The sequence below is a fragment of the Trachemys scripta genome, chromosome 12, assembly GCF_013100865.1.
Source record: "Trachemys scripta elegans isolate TJP31775 chromosome 12, CAS_Tse_1.0, whole genome shotgun sequence".
NCBI lineage: Eukaryota > Metazoa > Chordata > Testudines > Emydidae > Trachemys > Trachemys scripta.
The window spans coordinates 36,768,932-36,784,496 of NC_048309.1; the positions used below are offsets into that span (position 1 = coordinate 36,768,932).

Here is a 15,565-nt window from a genome sequence, read left to right on the forward strand (position 1 = left end):
GAAAAGACTGCGTTCTCTACACCAAAGGGTCTTTTTTAATATACTGTCCTCCCTTTTGGACTACATGGGGCCCCAGCTACCTTCCAGCGCCTCATGGACAAGCTATTACGCCCGCATAACAGTTATGCTGCTGCCTACTTGAACGATGTGGTCATTCATACCCCAGACTGGGAAACCCACCTGGAGAAGGTGGAGGCAGTCCTCGATACCTTCAGGCGAGCTGGCCTTACAGCAAACCCTGCCTAGTGCGCTGTAGGGTTTACAGAGGCCAAATATCTTGGCTACATTGTGGGAAAAGGTTTGGTAAAACCCCAAGTGAACAAGTTAGAGGCCATCCAAAACTGGCCACAACCAAGTCACAAGAAACAAGTCCTGGCGTTCCTAGGTGTGGTGGGATATTACCGACAATTTATCCCCCACTTTGCCACAAGGGCAAGCCCCCTGACAGACCTAGTGAAAGCCCATGGACCTGATCTGGTGAGATGGTCTGACGCAGCAGAGGAAGCATTCACAGACCTACGGACTGCCCTCTGCAGTAACCCTGTACTGATAGCCCCTGATTTCACCAAGGAGTTTATCTTGCAGATGGATGCATCGGAAGTAGGATTGGGGGCCGTTCTATCAGAGGTGGTCGGGGAGGAGGAACACCCAATTCTATACCTCAGTCGGAAACTCCTTCCAAGAGAACAAAAATATGCAGTAGTGGAGAGAGAATGCCTCGCTGTAAAATGGGCCATGGAAACATTGCGCTACTACCTTCTCGGGTGCAGATTTGTCCTCGTGACCGACCATGCCCCTCTTCAATGGATGCAGCGGAACAAGGAGAAGAACACAAGGGTGACCAGATGGTTCTTATCCCTCCAACCTTTCCAGTTCCATGTGCAACACAGAGCAGGCAGCCATCATGGCAACGCTGATGGCTTGTCACGTGTGCACTGTCTGGCGTCCCAAGCTGCCCAACCCCTTGGCGTTGAGCAGGGGGGACGGTTATCTGACAGACCCAGGCCAGTAGGGTACAGGAGTCTGGTAGAGGGCAAATATACTGGTCACTGGATGAGTAGTTTTCTGTTCCCTGAGTGACCAGAGCAGGGGCTGCACTAGAGTAATCAGGAACCTGCTAGAACCAGTGAAGGCAGGCAGGCAAATTAGGACACCTGGACTCAATTAAGAAGAAGCTGCTAGAATCAATTAAGGCAGGCTAATCAGGGCACCTGGACTTTAAAAAGACTCACTTCAGTTTGTGGTGCGAGTGTGAGGAGCTGGGAGCAAGAGGCGCAAGGAGCTGAGAGTGAGAGGGTGTGCTGCTGGAGAACTGAGGAGCACGAGCCTTATGAGACACCAGGAGGAAGGTCCTGTGGTGAGAATAAGGAAGGTGTTTTGAGGAGGCCATGGGGAAGTAGCCCAGGGAGTTGTAGCTGTCATGCAGCTGTTACAGGAGGCACTATAGACAGCTGCAGTCCACAGGGCCCTGGGCTGGAACCCAGAGTAGAGGGCGGGCCCGGGTTCCTCCCAATTGACCTGGACTGTGGGTTCTTCCAGAGGGGAAGGTCTCTGGGCTGTTTCCCAACCCACATGGTGAATCTCTGAGGCAAGAAAATCCGCCAATAAGCACAGGACCCACCAAGATAGAGGAGGAACTTTGTCACTCTATCTATCTATCTATCTATCTATCATTTAATATTTGCCTAGTAGCACCTATTGGTCTCAAAATTTCTTATCACATTGGCTGCTGGGCAACCAAAGTGCAGCACTGCCTAGTGGTTTGGGCACTGGACAAGGAGTGAGGCAATCTAGAAGCTACCTGTCTTCGATTTCTATCTGTATCTGACCTGCTCTGTAAGCTTGAGGAAGTCACTGTCAGGATCTCTCTGTGCCTCAGTTTCCCCCACTCTCAGATGAAGACAGTGGTACTACTTCTCTTTCACTGTGAAGTGTTTTTCAACCTGTGGGTGTAATGCACAGTACTAGGGCTAAGTGTGTTTAGCGAATGAAACCGAAGACTGAGAGATGACTTGAATGCCATGCATAAGTTCATTTATGGGGAGATAACAAGAGGTGATCTAATGGAAAAAGCAGAACAAGAACCAATATCGGGAAGATGAAGCCAGAGAAATTTAAATGAGAAGTAAGGTACATTTTTTTAGCAATGAGGGTGATTAACCATTGGGAAAAAAACAACCTAGTGCAGTGATGGATTCTCCATTTCTTGAAGTCTTCAGGTACAGACTGATTGCCTTTCTGGAAGTTATGCTTCAGTCAAGCACAAGTCATGCTTTAATCAAATGCAAGTTGTTAACCTCAATAGAGGGGTAACTGAGTGAAATGTAATGACTTGTAATGTACAGATCCCATAGAAAATCTTCCTAGTTCCTTTAAAAATCTCAGCCACAAAATCTGTCAACTTCTAAACTGCTGAAAAGATTTTCTCCCACCAGAAGCTTTTGATTCCAATGTAGTTAAATGAACATATCTCTGGAATAAGTCACCCAATGTTGAAACAGGCCCACAACGTTGAAATGTATTTTGAAAGAAAGAGGCCAGAGCCCCACTTAGTGTGAATCAGCACACCTTTGTTGACCAGTTCAATAGTTCTAGGGGGAACCGGAGACACGGAAAAATGCAAAAGTTGGATGGGAAACATATCTGGAGGGTTGTGTCTTCTGGCCTGTGTCATGCAGGCTAGGTTATCATTATGGTCCTTTCTGGTCTCAAAATCTGTGACTCTATGAAGAAAACAAAGGTCCAAGACTTCATGCAATTGTATTATTAATTATTATTATTACTAATTAATATATTTGCTAAAAATGTAATCCCCCATCCACCAACAACATTTAAATTGCCTCTGAAGTCAGACTAATTTTTCTCATTCATGAACCACAGTTCTCCCCTCTCCCCTTCCGCTCCAAGCTCCCCTCCATCACCTGGAAAGGAAAAGTCAAGATATCAGCCAATGTCATATGATGACTCATTCCCTAGTGACAACAGCCAATGTCAGTCCTAAAATTCAGTTAAATCTGTGTTTGTCTATGTTTTAGCGCAGGATTTTCAAAGAAACCTAAAGGAAGTAGGTGATCAACTTCCATTTACTTTTAGTGAGTTTTAGGTGCTTAACTCCCTTTAAATGCTTCTAAAATTCCACCCAAAGGGTATGTCTACATTCATGGCAATGAGTCTCAGAGCCTTGGTCAATTGACTCAGGCTCATGGGGCTTGGGCTGCAGTGCAAAAAACTGAAGCGCTAAAACTTGGGCTGAGGCTCTGAAATCTCCCCTCTTCATTGGGTTTCTAAGTCCAAGCTCCAGGCCAAGACTTAAATTTTTAGCCCCACAGCCCAAGTCCCAGGAGCCCTAGTCTGTTGGCCTAGGCCAACCGTGGCTATGCCACCTGTCTTTTATTGCAGTGTAGATGTGCCCTAAGTGACATTCCAAAGATCTAAGAATGGAATACAGTGCTCCTAACACTCAGAGGCCCCTTTTAAAATCTCAACCTTGTTTTACAACCCCAAAAGGTCTTTTTTTTTCCTCAGAATGGTGGCCAGAGGCGTGGATCTTCCAGAATCTACTCCTGTGGGTCACCAGATCTCTTAATCCCCATCTCATTACATTTTACAGTCTGAAATCTTGCAAAAGCCAGAACCTTATTGAGAGCTTTTCTTAGGGCCTCCTTGACCTCTTTATTTCTCAGGCTGTAGATGAGGGGGTTGACCATGGGGGTCAGGACTGTATAGAAGACAGAGAACATCTTGTGTAAGTCCTTTGAAGGGCGGGTGTTTGGAACTATGTAGACAAAAATCAGAGTCCCATAAAAGACTGTGACAATGACAAGATGAGCGGAACAGGTGGAAAATGCCTTTTGCCTCTCAGTGGCGGAAGGGATTCTTAGGATGGTGGTGATGATACAAACATAGGATGCCACGGTTAATAGAAATGGGATCAGTGACCCGATGGAAGACACTGTCAAAACCGTTAGTTCTAGAAGCCGGGTGTCACTACAGGAGAGTTTTATGATGGGGGAGAAATCACAAAAGAAATGGTCAATTTCATTGAAGCAGCAAAATATCAGTTTAGACATTAAAATGATTACTATGGTGCTGCCAAGAAAGCTGCTTGTCCAGGAACAAGCCACTAGCTGGAAACAAACTCTGCCATTCACCAGAGTGGCATAACGGAGTGGATTGCATATCGCTAAATACCGATCATAAGACATTGCTGCTAGCAGATAGCATTCTGTAGCTGCGAGGTTAGCAAAACAATAAAATTGTGTCATGCAGCCCCTAACAGAAATGGTTCTGTCCCCAGTCAGGAGACTGGCCAACATCCTGGGCAGGATGGTGGAGCTGTAGCAGGTCTCCAAGCAGGACAAGTTCCCCAGGAAGAAGTACATGGGGGTGTGAAGGTGTCGATCAGCCACAACTAGTGCAACAATGAGGATGTTCCCAGCCATGGTCACAATGTAGATCATTAGAAACAGGGGGAAGAGAAAAATCTGTAGTTTAGGGACATGCCCAAATCCCAGGAGGATGAAATCTGCAATGGACGTTTGATTTCTACAATCTGTGCTTGCCATGGGATGTATCTAGGGGACATAAAACAAAATCATCAAGAAGAAGATAAACTCAACTTTTAATTCAATTCAATGTGGAACTAGATGAAAATTAACAACCTTTGCAAAATAAGTTGAAGAACATTTCGCTGAACTGAAATTTCATTCAGTTAATTTCAGCAATACCCCAAATCCACTCCCCCTCTTCAGGGAATTCCCATCACTGGAGATTGTTAAGAACTGGTTAGATAAACACTTCTCAGATGTGGTCTAGGCGTACTTGGTCCTGCCTCAGCGTGGTGGGGGTGAACTAGTCGTCCTCTTGAGGTCTCTTTGAATCCCCACGTTTTATGATTTTATGTTATTTGTTCATACCTAAGACCAATTGTCCCAGTGGCCTGGTACTGTGATATGTTAATTAAGATGTGGGTACCTACTTTCTCCACTAACAGAGCAGATAATAGCTGTGTTTATCTGGACACACCACTACACTTATGAAAGATTGATTTTAGGCATGTAGGTGATTTTGAAAAACCCATTAGGCACCTAAATACACTGCTACCCCGATATAATGTGACCCGATATAACACGAATTCGGATATAACGCAGTAAAGCAGTGCTCCGGGGGGGCAGGGCTGCGGACTCTGGTGGATCAAAGCAAGTTTGATGTAATGTGGTTTCACCTATAACGCGGTAAGATTATTTGGATCCCAAGGACAGCGTTATATCGGGGTAGAGGTGTACTTTTAAAATTTTAAGTCACTTTTGAAAATAGGATTTATAATGTTAAGCTGCTTAGCTGATTTTGAAAATGTGACCCCTAATTCAGATTTAACTTCAGCAGTAGTTGAGTGTCTAAATCCTTTTATGCTCTTTAAGAATCACAGCCTTTGGCTACAATAAAAATTTCTCTGTGGCTGAATAATTATAAATGATTCTGTAACAAGTTATCAGTATTAAAATAAATAAAGAAATAAACTGAACATTTACAATAAAAGAAAGAGATGAAACTAGTAGGTTTCTCTTTAAAAAAACTTTAAAAGCCCATAGAATTTAATTGAGAATGAAATCATTGCTTTAAATTTTTTAAGCCAACCTAAGAAATAAATCTCTGCTAGACTGGTTTAAAATTACTCAGAGAAGTTAAAACAATGAGGAGTCATTGTAGCACCTTAGAGACTAGCAAATTTATTTTGGCATAAGCTTTTGTGGGCTAAACCCCACTTCATCAGATGCATGGAGTGAAAAATACAGTAAGCAGTATATATATATAGCACATGAAAAGATGAATTGAATTCAATTGAATTGGCCTCCTTAGCACTGACTCCCAACTCGGTAAGGCAACTCCCATCTTTTCATGTGCTCTGTGTGTGTGTGTGTGTGTGTGTGTGTATATATATATATATATATATATACTGCTTACTGTATTTTTCACTCCATGCATCTGATGAAGTGGGTTTTAGTCCACAGAAGCTTATGCCCAAATAAATTTGTTAGTCTCTGAGGTGCCACAAGGACTCCTCGTTGTTTTTGCTGATACAGACTAACACGGCTACCACTCTGAAACCTGTCAGAGAAGTTATAATTTCTTCAGTGCATTTAGCATTAGCCCATAAGGGAAAGAAAATAAGATAATTAGTGAAAAATATGTAGGTCCTGATTCAGAAAAAAAAATCCAACAACCCATCATGATTGCATTCAGGACATCACTGACTATGTGCTTAAATTTAATCATGTGCTGAAATCCCATTGGAGTTAGTGGTTGAAACCTTGACAAAATGGCTATTGATTTAAATAGTGTCACTGAATTTACTTAAACAGGACTGACGCATATGTTTAGAGTTAAGCATATCCTTAAATTCTGTCCTGAATTGGAGCCAAATAACATTCAATGTTTTCAAAATGATGTATTAAAATCAATAATTCATTCATTTTCTCAGTAACCATGTGATAGATTTGTTATTGTAGCACAGAAAAAAGAAAGAAGGAGGGGAAATACAAAACTGAAACATACCAAAAAAATTTTGGTAAGAAAAAATTGGAAACAATTTTATTAAAATTTTCATTTTGGGGGAAAAAAGTAATTTTGATGGAAAAATGTTGACCAAATGTTGATTGTATTAAAAATTCCTATAAAAGCAGTGTAAATTGACAAATACACATTTTTGTAAAGATGTTTAATGTGCTTAGCAGGATATTCAGAAGCACCTAGGTACCTAGAACTAGGCAAATAGATGTCACTGAAAATCCCAGTAGGTGCTCAAACATTTTTTAAAATCTGACCCAAAATGACCTAATGTGGTCATCCTTTTCCATCTCCAAATCTGATTAAAAGACTTTAACTTTAAAAAGTGACAAAGATATATTTACCTCTAAGACAGGCCAGCTGCACTGTGGAAGCTTGAATATCAGATATCACCTTTCCATGCACCAGGATATGGTACTGCAGACTATTTTCTATCCTGATTCCTTCACACACCTCATATCTATATGGTAGGAGACCAGAATATTCCTGCCCTGTTTGTATCATTTTGTCTTGCATCCATTCCCACAATGTTTGCAACTCTTCTGATTTATTGTTTTCCCCCTATGTGAGAAGGTAACTTATCCCTTGACAATGCTTGAAATGGCTAAGGGAAAGAGACCAGTTCAATAATTTTCTAGATGGAATACACATCAGTGTTCATGTGACGAAAATGCTACTCTCCATGGTGATATTCTCAATGGAGAAGCAACTGAGAAAGCAAAACATCTAACCTCAGAGGAAAAGTAGTGGGGAGAGACACATTTTGAATCTCAAAGAAAAAGAAATGAAGAGAAGGAAAGTTCTGGCCTCAAAACAAATGTTTTCTGGTGTTAGACATAATGTTATTTTCACATTATCTATTTCCCATAAGCCCATGTTGAATGGCATTCATTATATTATACACATTTCATACTATTTTTAATCAAGTCCCTTGTCAGTCTCTCCATCAACTTGCCCAGAATCTATATCAAACTGGCAGGCTTATAATTACTTTGGTTATACCATTTACACTTTTTAAATATTGGCAAACATTAGCTTTCTGTCTGTCTTCTGGAACTTCCCCAGACTTATTGAAAATCAACACAAATGGTCTAGCAAACTTCTCAGCCAGCTCTTTTTAAACTCTTGGATGCAAGTTATCCAGACCTGTTAATTTTAAAATGTCTAACTTCAGTAGCTGCTGTTTATCCTCCTCCTGAGATAACATTTCAATGCAAAGATTGTTATCATGTGTCATGACTTCATCATCTGTTTTCCCCCAATATTGAACAGAAATACTTGTTGAACATTTCTTCAGTTTCTGCATTATTTTGATAATTCTACCATTTCCATCCTAGTAATGTACCAATACCATCCTCAGGATTTGTTTTGTTCCTAATATACTTTAAAAGCTCCTTCTTATCATTCCTAACTCTGCTGGCCATATTGTCTGCTTGCTTTATTTCTCCTTTTCCCTAGTAGAGATTGTTGGGTTTTGTTCCATAAAAATTTCATGGAATGACATTTTGTTATCCTGCTCTAGACTTTGCTTTGAAATGAAAAGTAATTTCAAAACAATCAAAATGTTCTGTTCTGGAGAGATTGGTGAGCCACTTATTTATTTATTTATTTTGAATTAATTGACCTTGACACATTTCCACAAAATGTTTCACTATCAAATAATCAGCATTTTCTGATGGAGAAACGTTCCACTAGAAAAGTTCTGCTCAGCTCTGTTCACGATCTTTATCATAGAAATACAGGTTTGGAGGGGAACTTGAGAGGTTATCTAGTCCACACACACCCTGTTGCCAAAATTCCGATGCCAAAATATATTGTGTGAATTCCTGGCCTCCACTGAACTCTTGCAAAACTCTCATTGAGGTCAAGATTTATCTATTTTGACCAAAACAGGAATGGATAGTTTCATTTCAGTGCTGAACAATACCTGGATTCTGAAGCTGAACTTCCTGCCTCCTATTGGGACACTTTCCTTTCTTTACCTTATTTCTCCTCTTTCCTGCTGGTGGTGGTAGGGTACTTTTTTTGTTTTTGTTTTGTTTTGCTTATCACTCCCTGGAATATTTCAACTTTTTCTTGCAAAACTGAAAACTCCAAAATATCCTAGCTGAAAATTGGTAAAAACTGAAAAAGAAAAAAAAAATCAGCTGAAAACATTCACTGAAATCAATGGAGTTACACTGTCATAAATCTGGAGTAACTCAGTAGTTAATCAAGCACACATTTCCTTCATGTCTTGGGTATCTTCATGGCGTTGATCATATTGCTGTGATGGGCTGTGCAATAGAAATGCAGCCTGGATTCTATGAGCACTCTCATTGGTGAAGGAAGTAATTTATTGTCTTACCTGATGGGGCACAAAGAATTCTCAACTGCTATGGAGTTGATGTAAGGCCAAAGACTTTGGTGGAGTTATGCAGATTTACAACAACAGAGGAAATGGTCCTTTCTCTAAATACAAATACAACAGTTCCTTGCTGTTTTACTTTTGGGACAACTTCCTTTCTTTAATGTTGATTCATCCAATTCAGTGCTAAACTAGCCAATAGGAGATATTGATGACTGGGGTTAGACCTAAACACTGATCTTGATCCCATCAAGCTGCATGGGGGGGTTAGGGAGAGACGGGGGGGCAGGACTGGGAATGACTCCATATGCTGATGGTTCGGGCACCAACATGGAATCAGTCTTCTCTTCTCCAAACTAAACAAAACCCAATTCTCTCATAGGTCAAGTTTTCTAGACCTTTAATCATTTTGGTTGCTCTTCTCTGGACTTTCTGCAATTTGTCCACATTTTTCCTGAAATGTGGCACCCCAGACTAGACACAATATTCAGGTTGAGGCCCAAGCAGTGCAGAGTAGAGTGGAAGAGTTACTTCTGGTGTCTTTCTTACAACATCTCCTGGCTAATACATCCCAGAATGATGTTTGCTTTTTTTGCAACAGTGTTACACTGTTGACTCATATTTAGCTTGTCACCCACTATGATCCCCAGATACCTTCCCGCTGTGCTCTTTCCTAGACACATACACATTTTGTATGTGTGCAACTGATTGTTCCATCCTAACTGGAGTGCTTTTGCATTTGTCCTTACTGCATTTCATCCTATTTACTTCAGACAATTTCCCCAGTTTGTCCAGATTATTCTGAATTTTAATCCTGTCCCCCAAAGCACTTGCAATCCCTCCCTGCATGGTATCATCCACAAACTTTATAAGTGTACTTCAGTGCTACATTGACCTACAGGGACACCAGGGTGAACTTAATCCCTCACTGATCAATTTCAGAATGGTCTAAATTTTCCAAAGAGATAAAGGGATTTGGCAAGCCTTCCATAGGTGGTGTCCCAGATCTGGTGCCTTTAAGGGCCTGTTTTCCAGACAGCAAATGGCTCAGAAATTTCTCAAAATCAGAACAATCTGTCTTTAAGCAGGGCAAAAGCAGGCTGGACAGAGTTAACCCAAAAGTGCCTAAGGAACTTTTGGAAACCCCAGCTGTAAAACCCAATCTACACTTGGCTGTTCTTTCCCAACATATGAGATTTGCTTTGTTTTTGTTAAAACTTAAGATGATGGGAAGTTTACGAAAGTTAACTAACATAATTATAAATCCATGAAAGTGTTTTCGATTTCAACCAAAATATGTTTTTGAAAAAAAAATGGAAATGAAGATTCAATGATATCCAAGTATTCCATTGTAACTGGAGTCAGGCAAATAATGTATTTTTTTATTTGTTGTGAAATTGAAAATATATATAAAAATGATTTGGAGTTAGACTGAAAATGAACATTTAAAAAAAAACTGGTTAATCAAAAAGTCAAAAATATTTTTGTGTTTTGATGACTATCATTTCATTTCAACATGGTTTTGACCATTTCTAAAATTTTTGAAAATCTTCGAAAGAAAACTAATGGACATTTTTTAAACAAAATTCCCTTTAAAAAATATTTTCTTTCAGAAAATGCTGAAATATTTTTTTATATATATTCCAGATTCCTTTGTCCAAAATGGGCAATTTGATGAAATAGACATGAATCTGTAAAATGTTTGGTGTTTCTCAATCTGATTTTTTTACAAAATTTTGGCCAAGAAATTTCACCAAGCTCTAAACATGTTTCTTTTTTCTTTTTTGCTCTACAACAATTATCATTACAAGATTTGAAAATTTCAGTTTTAAAAATATTTACATATATATTTTAAAAGTCAAAAACAGAATGAATCGTGATTTTATTCAAATAAGTTTGCAATGATCCATTTTTTTTTTTCAAAAAATATGTTTAACTGGAAATTTTGAAATATTTTGTTTTCACCCTTGTTCAGAACAAAAATTATGCAATTGCAGAATTCCCATGAAGTGAACATTCTAGATCCCACTAAGCTCTACTATAAAGTCCTTTGTGCACCCTCAGCTGGCAAGCGCTCTTTGAGCCAGTACCAATGAGTACATTTAATATCATAAACCAAAGTGGAACCAGATTGCTGGCACTAAACATTAAAAAGGTTGTAGAGCAGTTTTTAAACTAGGAGATGGGGGAAAGCCGACTGCTGCAGAGGAGCATGTGGATCGGACAGAGACTTCTCTTAGGGGAGATTCTAATCTCCAAGTTATAGACAGGAGCAGAGGATGGAAGAGGATGATGTAAGGGCCAGATCAGATGATAAACATTAACATAAAAAAGAATCTGACACATCAAAAAAGGGCAGACAAATAAACATTGACAACTTTTTAAAGTGTTTGTACACAAATGCTAGAAGTCTAAATAATAAGATGGGTGAACTAGAGTGCCTTGTGATAAAGGAGGATATTGATATAATAGGCATCACAGAAACCTGGTGGACTGAGAGCAATCAATGGGACACAATCATTCCGGGGTACAAAGTATATTGGAAGGACAGAACAGGTCGTGCGGGGGGTGGGGAGTGGCACTATATGTGAAAGAAAATGTACAATCAAATGAAGTAAAAATCTTAAGCAAATCCGCATGTTCCATAGAATCTCTATGGATAGAAATTTCATGCTCTAATAAGAATATAACATTAGGGATCTATTATTGACCACCTGACCAGGACGGTGATAGTGATGATGAAATGCCAAGGGAAATTAGAGAGGCTATCAAAATTAAGAACCCAATAATAGTGGGGGATTTCAATTATCCCCATATTGACTGGGAACATTTCACTTCAGGACGAAATGAAGAGATAAAATTTCTCGATACTTTAAATGTCTGCTTCATAGAGCAGCTGGTACGGGAACCCACGAGGGGAGAGGCAACTCTAGATTTAGTCCTGAGTGGAGCGCAGGAGCTGGTCCAAGAGGTAACTATAGCAGGACTGCTTGGAAACAGTGACCATAATACAATAGCATTCAACATCCCTGTGGTGGGAAGACCATCTCAACAGCCCAACACTGTGGCATTTAATTTCAAAAGGGTGAACTATGCAAAAATGAGGGGGTTAGTTAAACAGAAGTTAAAAGGTACAGTGACTAAAGTGAAATCCCTGCAAGCTGCCTGGGCGTTTTTTAAAGACACCATAATAGAGGCCCAACTTCAATGTATACCCCAAATTAAGAAACACAGTAAAAGAACTAAAAGAGAGCCACCGTGGCTTAACAACCATGTAAAAGAAGCAGTGAGAGATAAAAAGACTTCCTTTAAAAAGTGGAAGTCAAATCCTAGTGAGACAAATAGAAAGGAGCATAAACGCTGCCAAATTAAGTGCAAGAATGTAATAAGAAAAGCCAAAGAGGAGTTTGAAGAACGGCTAGCCAAAAACTCCAAAGGTAATAACAAAATGTTTTTTAAGTACATCAGAAGCAGGAAGCCTGCTAAACAACCAGTGGGGCCCCTTGATGATCAAGATACAAAAGGAGCGCTTAAAGACGATAAAGTCATTGCGGAGAAACTAAATGGATTCTTTGCTTCAGTCTTCACGGCTGAGGATGTTAGGGAGATTCCCAAACCTGAGCCGGCTTTTGTAGGTGACAAATCTGAGGAACTGTCACGGATTGAAGTGTCACGAGAGGAGGTTTTGGAATTAATTGATAAACTTAACATTAACAAGTCACCGGGACCAGATGGCATTCACCCAAGAGTTCTGAAAGAACTCAAATGTGAAGTTGCGGAACTGTTAACTAAGGTTTGTAACCTGTCCTTTAAATCGGCTTCTGTACCCAATGACTGGAAGTTAGCTAATGTAACACCAATATTTAAAAAGGGCTCTAGAGGTGATCCCGGCAATTACAGACCGGTAAGTCTAACGTCTGTACCGGGCAAATTAGTCGAAACAACAGTTAAGAATAAAATTGTCCGACACAAAAAAAAACATAAATAGTTGAGCAATAGTCAACATGGTTTCTGTAAAGGGAAATCGTGTCTCACTAATCTATTAGAATTCTTTGAAGGGGTCAACAAACATATGGACAAGGGGGATCCAGTGGACATAGTGTACTTAGATTTCCAGAAAGCCTTTGACAATGTCCCTCATCAAAGGCTCTTATGTAAATTAAGCTGCCATGGGATAAAAGGGAAGGTCCTTTCATGGATTGAGAACTGGTTAAAAGAGAGGGAACAAAGGGTAGGAATAAATGGTAAATTCTCAGAATGGAGAGGGGTAACTAGTGGTGTTCCCCCAGGGTCAATCCTTAGACCGATCCTATTCAACTTGTTCATAAATGATATGGAGAAAGGGGTAAAAAGTGAGGTGGCAAAGTTTGCAGATGATACTAAACTGCTAAAGATAGTTAAGTCCAAAGCAGACTGTGAAGAACTTCAAAAAGATCTCACAAAACTAAGTGATTGGGCAACAAAATGGCAAATGAAATTTAATGTGGATAAATGTAAAGTAATGCACATTGGAAAAAATAACCCCAACTATACATACAATATGATGGGGCCTAATTTAGCTACAACAAGTCAGGAAAAAGATCTTGGAGTCATCATGGATAGTTCTCCACGCAGTGTGCAGAGGTGGTCAAAAAAGCAAAATGTCCACGCAGTGTGCAGAGGTGGTCAAAATGTCCACGCAGTGTGCAGAGGTGGTCAAAAAAGCAAACAGGATGTTAGGAATCATTAAAAAGGGGATAGAGAATAAGAGTGAGAATATATTATTGCCCTTATATAAATCAATGGTACGCCCTCATCTCAAATACTGCGTACAGATGTGGTCTCCTCATCTCAAAAAAGATATACTGGCACTAGAAAAAGTTCAGAGAAGGGCAACTAAAATGATTAAGGGTTTGGAACGGGTCCCATATGAGGAGAGATTAAAGAGGCTAGGACTCTTTAGCTTGGAAAAGAGGAGACTAAGGGGGGATATGATAGAGGTATATAAAATCATGAGTGATGTGGAGAAAGTGGATAAGGAAAAGTTATTTACTTATTCCCATAATACAAGAACTAGGGTCACCAAATGAAATTAATAGGCAGCAGGTTTAAAACAAATAAAAGGAAGTTCTTCTTCACGCAGCGCACAGTCAACTTGTGGAACTCCTTACCTGAGAAGGTTGTGAAGGCTAGGACTATAACAGAGTTTAAAAGAGAACTGGATAAATTCATGGTGGTTAAGTCCATTAATGGCTATTAGCCAGGACGGGTAAGGAATGGTGTCCCTAGCCTCTGTTTGTCAGAGGATGGAGATGGATGGCCGGAAAGAGATCACTTGATCATTGCCTGTTAGGTTCACTCCCTCTGGGGCACCTTGCATTGGCCATTGTCGATAGATAGATGGACCTTTGGTCTGACTCGGTACAGCCTTTCTTATGTTCTTATGTTCTTATAAACTCTGCCAACACCCTCGGCAATGGTTTGAAGCCATGAGAAGCCAAAGCTGAAAAATCTGCATCTGATTTCAGAACACCAGTTGTAGAGAAGAGGAAGTTCTGATTTAAGCTTTCAATTCAGTACTTTCTAAGTCAGCCAGATGGTGTCAGTTTTGAGGACAGTGTGGAGCTGCTCCACCGAGTTTAGTTTGGGCCATCCTTTATCTCTTGAGAGCAAGGAAGACTACAAAAGCATGGAGTAGTTCTCCTCTCCGCTTGGGGTAGCCCTCAAGGACCACTGTATATGACATTCAAGTCCCTTGCTCTCACTCCAGTGGGTGACCATGACTTTTTATCTCTTTTTTATTATTATTTTTTAATCAGAGATGGGCTCAGTGACTTTCTCTAATCATATACTTTCAGTCTGCATGAAGTGCCCTTTATATTAAAGGAAATCTAATCTATCTATAATTGATTAATAGATTTCAAGACATGAAGGGACCATTGTGCTCATCGAGTCTGACTTCCTGTACAACACAAGCCATAGAACTTCCTGAAAATAATTCCTAGACCAGATCTTTTAGAAAAACATCCAATCTTGATGTAAATTTTGTCAGTGATGGAGAATCCACCACCACCCGTGCAAAGACCATGATAAAACAGACTTAAAGAGCTCTTCTGGGAAAGATATGATGAAGTTGGCACCTGGCAATGGTCACTGTCAGAAGACAGGATACTAGGCTAGATTGATCATTGTTCTTACCTTGTATGGCTGTTCTTATGTTCTGATGTAAATTTAATGTAAACAATGCTGACCAATGGAGTTTCTCCTTTGAAAAGAAAGAAAGAAAGAAAGAAAGAATTCATCATAAAACAGTTATTAATATTACTGGTACTTGGCAGAATTCAATTTTCATTATTTTATGATTTCAATGGAAAATATGTATATTAAAGGGAATTTTTATTTTTATCAATTTAAATTTTCACAGTTGCAGGAAATTATGGGAGCTCAGATAAATGGGGCACTAGAAAATAATTATTTAATGACAACTGATGCTGAGATTCAAAAAGTTAAATCTTTATAACCATTAAAACACAAATTGTCAATATTATATGTTAAAATATAGAAAATTAATAACATTCAATCAAACTAATTATTTTTCAAGCAGCATTTTTCTTACTGTTCCTATTTGTAAATGTTTATAATTATCAATGGAAATATTTTTTTCATTGGTTT

General features: G+C 39.6%; 1 protein-coding gene across 1 annotated transcript; it reads right to left on the reverse strand.

The window, feature by feature from the left end:
• Nucleotides 1-3,557: 3,557 nt before the first annotated feature.
• Nucleotides 3,558-4,565, reverse strand: LOC117885390 (olfactory receptor 6C4-like). Its single transcript, XM_034786702.1, has one exon. It carries the CDS (start codon nucleotides 4,563-4,565, stop codon nucleotides 3,558-3,560), a length of 1,008 nt encoding a protein of 335 aa, XP_034642593.1.
• Between the last annotated feature and the right edge of the window lie 11,000 nt (nucleotides 4,566-15,565).

Bases quoted from the DNA above. Each gene is read 5' to 3' on its own strand.
- LOC117885390 (XM_034786702.1), bottom strand. From the start codon at position 4,565: ATGGCAAGCACAGATTGTAGAAATCAAACGTCCATTGCAGATTTCATC.